Here is a 13872-nt window from a genome sequence, read left to right on the forward strand (position 1 = left end):
CTGGAAGCTTAAAATGACAGGCGGTGTATTTAATAAAACAAGAAACTCGTGGAAGATGGTTCTGAAAACTAAAGAAAAACCTGTTAAAATCAATAGGTTATCTTTACTGCAATAGCGAGCTAAATGAATGTTATTAAGAGGTAACAAATAATTATGTAGAGATAATGATAAATTACCTTTATCTGGGAGCGTTGCTTCAGCGTTCCCTTGCATTTATATATAAGCAATTACTTTTATTTTAATGAAAAACTAATCTGTTGGATGAAATTATACAGCACGCTTGCTGAGTAGGCAGAACCTGGATGAGAATTTGGATTTGTCGGCCTTCTTGGGGGCATCGTTCCTCTCGCCATGTCTCAGCTATATTTCTCTCTAAGAGAAAAAAAGATATTGTGGGAGGAATGAGCCAGTTGGTCAAGATGGAAACCAGTGCTGTGACGTAGTTGTAGAAAAACGGATGGGCTGGGGGGGCAGCCTTGGGGAAGGGAGGGAGGGAAACCTGCCTCCTGCTCGCCGTGCGGCGCTCGCCTTTCGGGTGCCCTAGCTGCAAGGCAGAGCCCGCCGTCCCGAGCTGCCTTCGTCTTGTGAGCCTCGTAATAATAGGAACAGCTAGCTCGGTGCTTGGGGGAAGTTAATTCTCCCCAGAATTCTGGATTGTCAGCTGCTTTCCGTGAGGGAGGGAGGGAGATCGCTGCCGGCTTTTGTTTGTTTTCAAGACACGACCTGAGGGCACGGTGCCGGTGGCAGTCACTGTGGCAGAAGTGTCTGCATGGAGAGCGCACCGAAACCCATCAGAGATGGCCCAAAATTCATTTCCTTCACCCGTGTGAGATCAGTCTCACACTAGTCGGAACCGATTCAACACTGTCACAGGCCAGGACATGAGGACTCCCGGCACCGTTTGGAGAACTTCCCAGTAACTGGTGATGCTGGGCTGGGAGGGCTGAGCCGGGTGGCATCCGCTGCCCAGGAGCTGCTCCTTTTACCCCAAGTTTTCTTGTAAGTGCGTTTGTTTATGTGCAGCAAGAGCATAGCTCTGGCATTGTTTCTCTACTTTTTTATTCAATTAAATCTCAGGTAAGATGCAAAATTTAAAAATGAAAGTTTCCAATAGCCTTATGCCTAGCCTTTTACTTAGTGTCTGGTGATAACATGTGCAAGGACTGGCTTTCCACGTCTACCTCCGTGATGTTTTGTTATCTTGTTTGATAAACCCAGTCAAGCGTGGCAAAGAGAAGGGTACAGCAGGGCACCGTGCCGCCTCTGCTCTGCCGCCTTTGTGTGCGGCTGGGGACGGGACTTCATCCATAACCCATCGTTAATTCATCTGGTGAGCATTGTAATACCACGAGTCACCTGCGATTCAGTTGGGTTTTCAGTGTATATAGTAATCTCAAGCGTTGGCAGTGTAATTGAGCTGTTAATTAACGTACCATCCTTTTAATGCGACCTTCTGGGCAGCTCCTGCCTCTCGGGCTGCGATGCTGGCAGTGGTTTAGCCACCAGCAGTAACCGATCCCTGCTCACGTGCGCAGGGGGCTGTTACTGAGCGTTCACGCCCTGTGCCGTGTTTCTGTAGCTGGAGACCGCGGCCTGGCTCCGGGAGTGCTGCGATCGCTCTGTTGTGCGTCCGGAGACACAACGACACGGAGGCTTTACAAATAATTTCATTCCGCTGCCTAAATAAAGCATTACTAATCCCCATGCATTTAACACTGAGGAGCTTTCCGTAGGAAGTATATTTGGCCAGGAAGGAAAATCCTTGCTGTAAAATTGTCTCTCTGGCTCCCAGATCGCCCGTGCCTGGGAGCTGGTGCTGCCCGGGCTGCTCAGCGGCGGGCAAGAATGAAGCAGAAATTAAAAAATCTGTGTTTCTGTACTAAGCAGTTTTTCTGATCCTCCCTTTCCGATGGGCTCACTTCAGAGCATCGCTGTTTCTGTAGCCTGCCTGCCTGCCGTGGGTTTAGCTAAACGTGCTGCTGCGGGGCGTGGGTGCCGGCTGTCTGAGACGATCTGCGCCGACCTTCCCTGCCTTTGAAACGCTGTTAGCATCTGTACCGGAGACTGTCGTGGCTTACTCTCCGGGATCCTCCGCAGTGAAAAGCCACGGCACGGAGAGTCTCTGGGCATCAAATGCCTTGCAGTTAATTAGCATAATTGACATCCACAGAAGCACGTTTCTCTGCTTTCATTGACTCTGGAAGGCGCTGCAGTTGTAAGCTGCTGTCCCTCCTTAGCGAGATAAAGCCGTGGGGTGGTGTGTTCTGTGAACACGTTTCCATGCGACGTGTTTCCCACCAGCAAGCAGTTCAAAACAAGAGAGCCAAATCAATTCCCCAGTTCTCTTTCATTGTACCAGTTCTCTCCCGTTCTGCTCGGCAGGCAAGGCATTGACGTTTCTGCTGCTGCAGCCGCCGAGCCCCAAGCTGCCCGCGCACAGCACCATCCGCAGAACTGCCATCGACCTGATCGGCCGCGGCTTCACCGTCTGGGAGCCCTACATGGACGTCTCTGCTGTGCTCATGGGTCTTCTGGAGCTCTGTGCCGACGCCGAGAAGCAGCTTGCTAAGTAGGTATCTCCTTAATTCACTTACACAACCCTCGTGTCTTTCTGACTTGCAGCTCCTGGTTGTAGGAGTTGGTTCGAGTACAAATAGCTGAATTACTTGGCAAGAAGATGGAAAAAGGAATAATTCCTCGTTTCAAGTTCTGCGTTTGAAGCAGTACCATCTAATCTAACATACGCTGTGCGGCCGTGTGCGGCTCTGGTGCGCGATCTCGGAAGGGAGAGGGTGTGAGCGCTGGCCGGGCGGATCGGGTCGCCTGTGAGCGGCAGCCCTGCGGCGCTCGCTCCTCTCCTCTCTGAGCCGTCCCATCCCAAACTGGCAGACACCGAGTATGTGGTAGGCGACGTGCTGGGCTGCAGAGCACGAATCCTCTGGTCGCATCAGCAGTAACTTCGAGAAAACAAATGAGTGAAGGCAACTCTATGTCTAAAATACATATGTCCATTTTTTTATAATACCTTTTTACCCTTTTCTAACCATAAAAGTAGTATTTTCAGAAGGTATCTTGCACCAGCGTGTGCAAAAAAAATACATGGATTTTTGTCCCATGGTTTTATGAGCCATCCTATCAGAATATGAACTGGTTTGGAAAGCACACTTTGGGAAAGGTGGTTATTTGGTCAGTAACACGCTATTAATAGCATCAAGGTAACTTGTAGATTTAAGGACTGCTAACAAATCATGAACTCAATAGACCACAGCCCGTCTCGTGGGCCAGAGGACAACTTATTAAAGTGTCCCAAATAAAGATTTATATAGTATGCTGTCTCATATCTGTTCTAGTCTCCTTGAAATAAAATCTTTCAGTTCGGTATTTGTAGCTGGGTCTGAAAAGGAAGGGGTGTGTGAATTTCATCCTGACGTCTGACACTTTCGCGTAAAACACATGCTAAAAATGTAACGTGGTTTATGTATTTTTTTCTTTGCACGGAACTCTAAGTGCACATATGTTCAGTAACTTAAAAATAACTGTAGCTGTAAAACTTCAGGTCTGTCTGCGCAGCACTAGAATAATGTGTCTATCAAACCCATTGGCTGGATCTGCTCCCTAAACGTTTAAAATATATATGTTAGACATAACATGATAGGCTGATGAATTAGAGTGAAATAAGAATCAGTTCTCTGAATTTGAGGATAGCATTGTAATCTTGCCTGCCCTGTTTAGTATTTGTTAAATCACAAAAAAAGTATTGCCTTTACTTACAGGGTAGCAAACAGATTTTCCATTGTCTTAGGGCCAAGCGAATAGAACTTATGATGCCAGAGCTACCACAGCTAAAGGACTCGCTTTAGTCTTTCAGGAGTGGTACGGGATAGTTACTGTTCTAAAATTAGTGTGTGATTTGAAAGATGATCTTCCCTTCAGGGCTGCCCCGCGGACAGTTTGCCACCTGCCAGGGCGTGCGTCCTCCTCCCTCCCCTCCCCTTGCTGCGTGTCGCTGGCTGAGGCAGAGACTGCGCAGCCCTTCTTTTTCCCATTGTTGTTTTCAGTTCAGGTCTTCTGTTCACTTCATTTATCACAGACGAGATTCTGCACTAGCTGGTGCCATATCCTATCAATCACACCGTCGAATAATTACAGCTAAATGCCTAGGTGAAGTCATTAAGATGCCTTGCCTAATAAAGGTAGCATCTTACGCGTCTTCCGTTACGATCGTGGAATTCTTGAATTTTAGCATTTGGGTTTTTTTAGTGTAATGTGACTTTACATGAGTCGAGTAGCATTTCTGTTGAATATCCCCAGATTTTACGATATGCGAGCCAAATGCAATAAACTGGGGACCTGATTCTCACACGAACAGTCTTTGCTCGCACTGTTAATCTGATTAATGGCAGCAGAGCTATTTGCACAGCACAGGGTTTTGCAGTATAGTCTTTATTTTTATTATTGTTTGCTGTAAAATCGACCATCTTGTTTGAAAATTGCTCTAAATCGCTATCTGAATAAATTTGTCTTTATTTAGTTTTTACCAAAAAAGCAAACCACTTGGGTATGCAAAAGGAAAGGCCCTGATTTGTCTGTGTAGTTAAAGTAAAAAGAAAATAAGAGCAGCAACCACAGCAGGCTGTCTGTGCGAAACAAAACAACGATGCTATGCTTTATGGGCTTCCAAAGCTATTTCAGGCTTCCTGCTTTTAATGTAAAACCCTGAAAAATATTAGTGGGTGTACATTAGCGCTGTTGAGACAAAATTCTCATTTGTCAGTACAGTTACTGCACAGGAATGAATTAATCCCTAGCTGCAACATAGAAAACGTAGCTCCTGCTCTAGGTGGAGGATTGCCATGAGCAGATACAGACTTCATATTTATTTGGTTGTTAGTATGAATTAAATGGTAGTATCAGACTTCTGCAGGCATCCAGTTGGAAAATAACTCTTACTAAAAATATTTAAATAATCTGATAAATAATTTTCATCACACAAAATAAGAAATGATTGATGGTTTTTCTAGGAGAAACTTAGAATGTTTTCGTTTCTTAAGTTTCTATCCTTTGACTGTGATAACTTCATAATTCCAATGCCCAAAAATTTGGGTTCTGAATTTTGACTGCGTGCTGCTGGGACGTTTCCCTGCAGGGTATAAAGCCAACTCTTCAGCATGTGCGAATCGTGCTGCTGCTGTTGATTTCAGCACAGCTTTCCCAGTTTGCTCCAATTGCAATTTTTTATGTCTGGCACCCCAAGCGTTGTGTGAATATTCGCTTTTTTTTTTTTAACATATTTCATGTTTAATATTTATTTTATGTAGTGTTTTCTACATAATGTTTTAACTAGTGGTATTCCTTAAGTGTTACTTAGTGAGCTACTCATTAATTGATAAACCACTCATTAATGAGGAAGCAATTTCAATCCTATAGGAAGACTCCGTGACTGGTCTGTAAAATTTTATTTGCAAGGTTTTTGCTCAGGAAAAAAAAAAATCTTTTGTCTAAAATTGCAGAGGTCATCATAATTGATTATTTGGGTATTAATTGTGCTGTATTTCTTTTCTTAAAGTGTGGAGGTTCCTTTTTCAGTAGGTGCTTTGCTTTGTGGCGTTGCTACTGTCTGTCAAGCTTCTGGATACATCCTGAAGCGTGGGGGAGAAGGAATTGTACGTTAAGGGGAAGGAGACGTCTGCTTTAAACTGCAGTAGGCCTCTCAGTAGCCAAGGGAATATCGATAGGGACATATAATTGTGTGGGTAGCATGAGGAGGGTGGTTGGTTATCATACAGATATTCTTCTTTACAGCGTTGCTGTAGTAAAATTGGTTTCAGGATTAAAAATTCTATTCTAAACAATTATTATTCTATTCCGAGCCTATTGTTTGGTAAGTCACAGTAAATGCTGTTCTGTGGTGAGACTGGTATGTCCTTATAGTTAGAAACACCTGAACACCTCACAATACTGTTTATAAATAAAAATAGAAATACGTATTTTTAGATGATTTTGGTTTTGTCAAGAATATTTTTTCCTGTAGTAATAACTTCTAGCAGCACAAGCACTTTTAGAAGCCCTTTAGAAGTTATTTGAGAACTTAGTTCTGAAAACGGCTGTGTTAGGGATTGTATTTTATGAATGAATTTATAACTGGTTATTAATGAAGGCACATGCGTTTCACGTGGTACGTGCAGCGAAGGGCTGACCAGGTTTGTCTTAACACCGTGCGTGTGTCTTGACATCCGTGTGTGGACGTACTGAGATTTCTGGCTTTCTTTTTACGTTAGATTAAGTCAGATATTACCAATTGTTCATAGCGGTTTAAATTTCCTCGGGCTTTAAAGAATGAGCGATCGGTGTGTGTTGGGGGTTAAGGGAGAAATATGTACAAGGCGGATGCAGGTTGTTATTTGTCTGAACCTCAATTATTTCTCGTGGCCTGACAAAGAAGCCCAGACGTTTACCTTCCCAAAGAAGCCCGTACGCCCTATTGTATTTAGATGTGGGCTTGCACAAACCGAGTGAATACAGTTCTTCAGCAAGTAATTTTCATCTCGCTATTACATCCTTAGCTGTCATAAAGATTAGTATGGCCCTCTATACCCAGAGCACTGAATAAATGAATGTATCAGCATGTAGCCTTGAGGAGCCCAATGCAATTTTCATCATGATAAATTGCATAATAAGCGAGAAAGTGTTTGCTTATTAATCCATAACAAGATTTAGATTGAAAATGGCCTGTTACATTCGTGACAGATACAGTACTGACTGCAGACAGACTAAGATGGAAAGAAACAGAGCAACAATGTGTGCAGGGGGTTAAGTGTGCATCTTACCCTCGCGGTGCCCTGCTGAGCTGCCCCTTTTTGTGCCTGATTTACCGTGTACACAATAACAGTGCACAGCTGCCTGGCTTCTCTCCCCGATGTTAAGAACGTTTTATGAAAGAGCTTTTATGTCAAGCTTGTGCTTTAAGAAGAAAAAAAAAAAAACAACACATTTATTGACCAAAAAAAGCGGTGTTTTCTTTTTTCCCTTCTGAATTAAATAAATATCTGAGCTGAAATCCACAACTCTGATATTTATAACTCCTCCGCTCACCCAGTTCATCCCAGTCCCCGAAGACCGTAGCGTGCTAGCCAGCCGTGCCGAGTGAGGCTGCTCAGGCATGAGGATTAAGAGTATTTTTCTAGCATTTATTAGGCTTTGATTTCTTGGCATGGATGACTGTAGGGAGCGGTGCTGCCTGCAATTTTTGCTCTTTGAATTACAAGCTACACTATGATACAGATTATGACGCCATATATCAGAATTAACAAATTGTCTTTTAGTTGATCCATATGTTATACATAAACGTGTACTAAATAATTAGGCTAAATATTGTTAGTTTTGGTTGTGTTTAGTGGAAACCTTTAGTTTTGCGTTCATATGAATTCTGCCCGTGCAAACGTGTGCTCTGTAGTAGGGACATCCCTACTGTTCAACTACAGGGGAACAACTTCAGAGTATGGCTTAAACAGTTGCCGAAATTGAGGTTTTAAAAGGAGAAATGAGAGCTGGTGAGGTGGCAAGCTAGCACTGCTGCAGTGACAGCAAAGTTTTAAGCCTGGCAGCAGCAGGGATTTGTATCCTCACCAGGTCTGGCCTAGACCTTTCATTGCGGGCGGCTGGGGCTCTGCTTCGCCTCCCGACAGCTGCAGGACACGCAGCGCCTGCAGTGCTCCTTGGCGAGGCCGGGCACCCGTGTGGTGGTCGGGGACCAGGAGGAGGAGGAGGAGGAAGCTGAGACCCAAGCTTCATGCCGGGGAGGAAGTTTGGGCCCTTCCCCTTTGTTCAGCCATCGCTTCAATGCACACGTCGAGAAATGTAGGGGTCTGATGGCTAGATTTTGTGTTCAGCACCATCGACACCTTTTCCTTCCCCATTTTTCCTAGAGATAACCTGCAGCTCTCCTGAACTACTGTGTTCATTTTCACTGGTTTCTAGAATCAGCTTTTAACTGTATCCTCCTTATTTCTGTAGATGGTAAAGTATACGTTTAAAGTAGGTTTAAAATCACTGATTTTAGACAGGTATGTTATAGAGATTCCACTCACTCACTTAAGAATGTAAAATGGTTTTGTACATTTTAAGAGCGTCAGTTTCTATCTAAATGCTTATCCTGATTTATTAACTTTTTCAGCTGCACAATTGTGAATAAGGTTACGTGGTTATGCAAACAATTTGAGTAACAAAATGCTTGAAAACATACCTGCTAATAAGAATCAGCATTTCTTTTAGAAAGCAGATGAGAAAGACAAATGAAAAACTATGCAGAGTATTTGGACCCCAGTTTCTTATTTCTGAGGTTAATTTGTGATTTCGGTCAGCCCCCGGTGCCCGGCACTGCGCACACACGTGCTGTGACATCGCTGAGGGTTGCAGCCCGCAGGGTGGGCTCCTGTAACCCGGGGGAGTTTTGTCGTGCCCCCGATGCCACCCAGTAGGTGCGGTGACCTGAGGACGGGTGTCCTCGCGGCGCCCGGCAGAGGTGCACGGCTCTGGAGATCTGTGAGGTGAGATGGATCTGGGCTGCAGCTGGAGGCTGCTTGTAGTCTTCAGAGAGCAGCTCTCAAACTCTTTCCTCAGCTAGCGTGAGGCTTTGTGTAACGCAGCTCCGAACGTCCTGCTTGTGAAGAGGTTCTTGTTATCGTAGGTATCTACAAAAAAATAGTAATTCTTTCTTTTGTCCTAAATACGGGGGTGTAGCAGCGTGTTGCTGTAAGACATCATCTCAGGCCGACGCGGGATGGCCACTGTCACGTTGTGATTTCACTCAGACACAGCCTTTCTCCATTGCCTTCCTGAAGGTACTTAATTAATCTGTCTTAACCTGCCACCTATAAAAACAGCAATCCCACCTCTTCTCTTTGCTAGTACAGCTGCTGAGGAGTTCGGGGGTTTGCAGAGGGTTCTCGGGGCGCCTTGGGGAGCGCTATTTCCCTGGCCGTGCAGGAGAGTGACCGGTGGGAATCGGCCGTCTACGCGTCAGCCAAAAGGCACCAGTCAAAAGCATAAATAGATACCAGAGGCAGGGTCCCTGCCGTTGTGTGCAGGTGGAATATTGGCTCTGGTGTCAGAAGCGTGCATTACAGGACGGGCTGCAACCATTTTGTCCGATGCGCTCACAAAAATCATTCCTCAAATGTCCGCTGATGGCCGCGGTGGGAGGCCGGGGGCAGGAGGGACAGCACACGTTGCCTTCCTGCGTTGGGCGTAGTGCCGACCTAACACCCACGGATGTGACAACAGAAGCCCGGGCACGAAAGGCAGCCCTTCCCTCCGTGCGCTGGTTTTGCATCTGCCTCGGTTTTGTTGGGGGGTTTTGGTGCGGGGTGCCCGCTCCACCCGCGCAGCCGCCTCCTGACAGGGGCCGTGCGGAGCAGCTGGCCGCCCCGGGAGGGGGCTAATCTCTGCCCACACACTGCCGCTGCTGGGCGATGCTAATGAAATAACAAAAAGCCTGTTGCTTTTCAGGGAAACGCACGCTTTACCAAGCACCCTGTGAGGCAGAGTGCTGCTGGCAGAAACGGGAAGCCTTCTTACAGAAAAAAGGGCCGAGACGTTGAAGTTCTGGTTGCTTGTGGAAGATAATGAGTCCTGGAGACTCACGAGACTTTGATACCTGCTTCCTGCTTCATCACTTCTATCTGGAAAATCCTTACGTGACTTTTTTAAGTTATATTCAAATACGCTTTTACAAGGAAACAGGCTATAGGGACATCTTTGTAGTATTGCTGCAGAGACTTTCATTTTCAGAAGCTGTAGTTTTAATATATATACATGGGAATAATAATGTATACACAATGTATATGGGAAAGGAAATAACAATAAACTTTGGTTTGTATTTTAGTGAATTCGGGTCTATAAAACGGTAATCTGTACCTCGTCTTGTTGCTCCAGAAAAATGGTTCGTTTGGCAGAGAACACTTGAACCATGCTGAAATTCTTTGTTGCAAAGCATTTAACTTGTAAGCTTCCAGGAAAAAAGCTCTCATAAAATTATTTTTTAGGACACTTAAAAATTTGAAAAAAAAGAAAAAGAAGAAAAAAGAAAGAAGCAATTAAAAAGATAAGTAACTTAACTGTTCACTTATGTCGCTGCCTAAATTCTCGTTAAAACCATAAGTGGACTTTGCAGTAAGCTATTTATTTGACTTTGTAAACTTCTACTACTCTTAAAAAAAAAAAAAAAAAATCAGTAGGAATGAGTAGAAGAGCCCTGGGGAAGAAAAACCCTTCAAATAGTGCCCGAGGTGACATTTTCAGTGCATCTGATGAAATGACATGCCACGCTTACTTTCTCTTACCCACATTTTTACATGTGGTCTTGTGGGAGTGCTAGGAAATAAAACCTTTGTGCTTTCCATCCTGGCTCTGAAAATGCAGATTTCCTTCTGTCTTGCTTCCAGATAACATCATGCTGTAGACTTTACCTTTTTTCATGGAATAAAACTATCTTGTGTTGTCAACATGCGCTTAAATGCCATAGCTTAACAAAAAGTTTTGGTTTTATTAATACTTAACATGTATTTGTAATACAAACAGCTAAGGTGTAGAAATTCCTTTAAAAGAGGGTTTTGGTGCATTCTTAAAAATAATTTTTCATGATTTAGCAAAATCTCCGGGGAATTGTACTGTATTCAGATGGCTGACTAGTACCAGGAGTGAGCAAAAGAAAATGCCTTTCTTTTGTCTTTATTTAAGAAACAAAACAAAACTCTAGTGCTGCTTCTTGGTGGAAGTGTGGTCATAGCAGCAGAATATATGTTACAGGAAACTTGAAAACGTTTCAGAGCTGGCAAATCGGTTTGTGTCTCCCGTTCCTTTCTGCAGTAGACCTGTTGGAGCGTTTCCTCCGTAGGAAAGGCTGCGTGTTCAGGCTAATCCCAACACACACCGGTTCCCAGATGCTTCTTCCCCTTCTGTAAAAGCCCAATTCCAAAAACGTGTTCTTCCTTCTAGCTCTTTTCTGCCATTTCTTCCTCCCACACTGCTGCTGGTTTCTGTCGGGGAATTGTTCTCTCCCAGTGCATCAAAGCCAGCCGGTGAATACCGCTTTGCCACGATGGTCTTCTCCCATAATCTTTAACCATCATTAAAAGGGTTTCTTCAAGTATTGTTGGACTTTGTAGTCCAGTTCTTAGATGGATCAGATACACCCTTGTGCAGTGGTTTGGTTTGCTAAAGGCACAGAGTTGTGAGCCCAGAGGTACCTTTGGGGGGGGCTATGGACTGCGGATGTGAGTGCAGGAAGGATCGGTAGAATTGCTGGGTAATGTCCAGTTAGCCCAACAAACACCCAGGCTGCCGTGGCGTAGGTAATGGTGATAGTTAAAGGAGTACCATGCTAAGAAATTAAGCTTTCAGACCAAAATTAGCTATGTATCTTGTTTGTCAGGTAACACACCGTCACAATTACCAAATACTGGATTTTACTTTGGCTGAATGTAGTTATCAGTTACTTGCTGTTACTTTATTGTTTCTTACATTTGTCTTCTCATAGCAAGTACAAATGCTGTGTATGGAAAATTTAGATACCAGTTAATCCCTTAGTGTTATTTGAAGACTTGCGGTAAAAACCTGAGTGTTAGAAATGCTAAAGAGCATTAGAATAATTTCATAGTAAGTAGAAAGCACAAGGTACGAGGCTGTCTGTCATCTCTTCATGCTTCTGTAACTGAGTCGTGCGCTAAAGAAAATCACACTGAATAGATTCAGTGGCTTTAGGTCTTCAGGAAGCTTCTCGCTTTAATCTCCTGTAACCAGTGCTTAGCTGAATTAAGTAGAATTACTATAAACGGGATATTTTTCACCCTGCATTTAAGATTTTGTAAAAGAGTAAAACATAAATTCTTTGGAAGACATCCTTCATTTGCCTTGTCCTCACTTCTGTGATATGTATTCAGCACGTACAGATAATTTGTTAACAAGGCCTTTTTAACACTTTGGACAGATGCACATACTGTTTTCAATCTTCATGGTTAATTATTCGATTTTGTATTTGATGATAGAACACCCTGACTCCTAATCACTGCTCATTGTTGGGAGTCCATTATATTCTAACTGTTTGAGTGCTCCCGTTGACCTTGAACTGACATTATAAGCTGTTTCTAATCTTTTCACTCTATATTTCTAATGCTCCTTTTCTTTCTCCCCTCTTTGTCTGGTGCCCGTTTAGCATCACAATGGGGCTGCCCCTGAGCCCGGCAGCCGACTCTGCCCGCTCGGCGCGACACGCTCTCTCGCTCATCGCCACCGCCAGACCACCCGCCTTCATCACCACCATCGCCAAGGAGGTGAGCGCCAGGGCAGGGCTGGGCTCCAGCAGCAATCCTCTGTGCTGGGGCACCGCGCTCCCGTGAAACAGAAGTAAACCCATGTCCTGCCCTTCGTCCCCAAAAGGGAAAACAAGCAAGCGTAATGTTTGTGTTCCTGCCGATCGGTCTTTCCAGTCACCCGTAATTAACGGTTGGTTTCACGCGGAACTCAATCCGTTGAGTTGTGCCTGCCTTAATTTGTTGTACCCTGATGTAGCGGCTATACAAACTTCAAATAGCAACGTGTAAAATCCCGCTTTCTTTTGGCAATGCAAACACCACCCAATTAAGTATGAATTCAGACTGGATGGAGATTTGGCCGTGCAGTCTGGGGGATGAAGAGGGGGGGCAGTGCAGTGAGGTTAGAGTAGGTTGGGCGCTGTCTTTCTGAGACCCGTTTGAGTGAACCCAGGTGCTTGGAGCTTTTGCTTGGCCAAAAATGGCCTGTTACAAAGCAGACATTTAATACCCAAAGAAATATACAGCAATATGTGAAAATTATGTAATCAGGACCCAAGCATTTGCTCATCTTGACCTGTAGTTTTACAAGATTGAGGATTAAAAAGGTAGACCTGTGTTTAAAAACTGCCTCAAGGATAACCAACCGTGAGCTCTACTCATAACTGGGTCTGGGAAATAACCCGTACGTCTCAAAGGGAAGCAAAACGTTCTGCGTGGTACGGGCTCTCAAAGTAACATGCGTGTAACAGTAAGCAGAGATGGAGAATACGTAGCAAGGGGCGTTTGCATAAACCCTGCTCTTTGCTAGGTGCACAGACACACCGCCCTGGCTGCAAACACGCAGTCTCAGCAGAATATTCACACCACCACTCTTGCTCGGGCTAAAGGAGAGATCTTACGAGTCATTGAAATACTAATTGAGAAGATGCCGACCGACGTTGTGGACCTTCTTGTGGAGGTAAGGCTGTTCTGCCATAAATCTTTGATTTTTTGATGCAGCAGTGAGTAACTTACTGGCCTGGACTGGCACTGTAGAGCTTCATTCTGTGTGGGCCATAAACCTTTTACCACCCAGCTCATTTTTAAACTTAAAAGGTTTAGACTTCTTTGTTGAAGAAAAGAAAGAATTTGCTTGTGGTACAGGTGTGCAATCGTACTTGAACACACTGGGGGATCACATGGACATTTTTATCCTTTGTGTTCCTTGCTGCTCACAAATTTTGCTGAGGAATGGTACAGGTGATGGAATAGTTTTGTAACTTTGGTACTGATGCTTTGAAGCCTTCTTAACAAGAGAGCTACTTACAGGGCTCCAATAGCTTATGTTTACCAAAAATTAGTCTTCTAATAATTGTTTTCTGGTGCTCTGAAGGGTTCAAGATGCCAGTACCATTGCTGTGGTAAGCACTATTACATGCAAGACAGTTTTGGTTTCTTTTATCCCAATCATACTTTAAACTTAGATATGAAAGCTGCAGTCAGGCACAGGAAATTTTTATTTTTGCCTGTCAGAAGGTTTATTATGAAATACATAATAACAAATAACAGTAACTTTTGTTTC

The 13872-nt window shown here is 44.2% G+C and overlaps 1 protein-coding gene across 5 annotated transcripts in view; it reads left to right on the forward strand.

Moving 5' to 3' along the window:
- Positions 1-13872, forward strand: part of WDR7 (WD repeat domain 7) — a 114448-nt gene that overhangs the window by 67952 nt on the left and 32624 nt on the right. For all 5 annotated transcript variants that reach the window (XM_080572475.1, XM_080572478.1, XM_080572479.1 and 2 more), the window contains 3 exons: positions 2383-2569; positions 12212-12329; positions 13120-13269. In XM_080572475.1, the coding sequence (XP_080428601.1) occupies positions 2383-2569; positions 12212-12329; positions 13120-13269 (455 nt within the window). The remainder of the gene's footprint in view (positions 1-2382; positions 2570-12211; positions 12330-13119; positions 13270-13872) is intronic.

This window comes from Anser brachyrhynchus, assembly GCF_964034855.1.
Source record: "Anser brachyrhynchus genome assembly, chromosome: W".
Taxonomy (NCBI): domain Eukaryota; kingdom Metazoa; phylum Chordata; class Aves; order Anseriformes; family Anatidae; genus Anser; species Anser brachyrhynchus.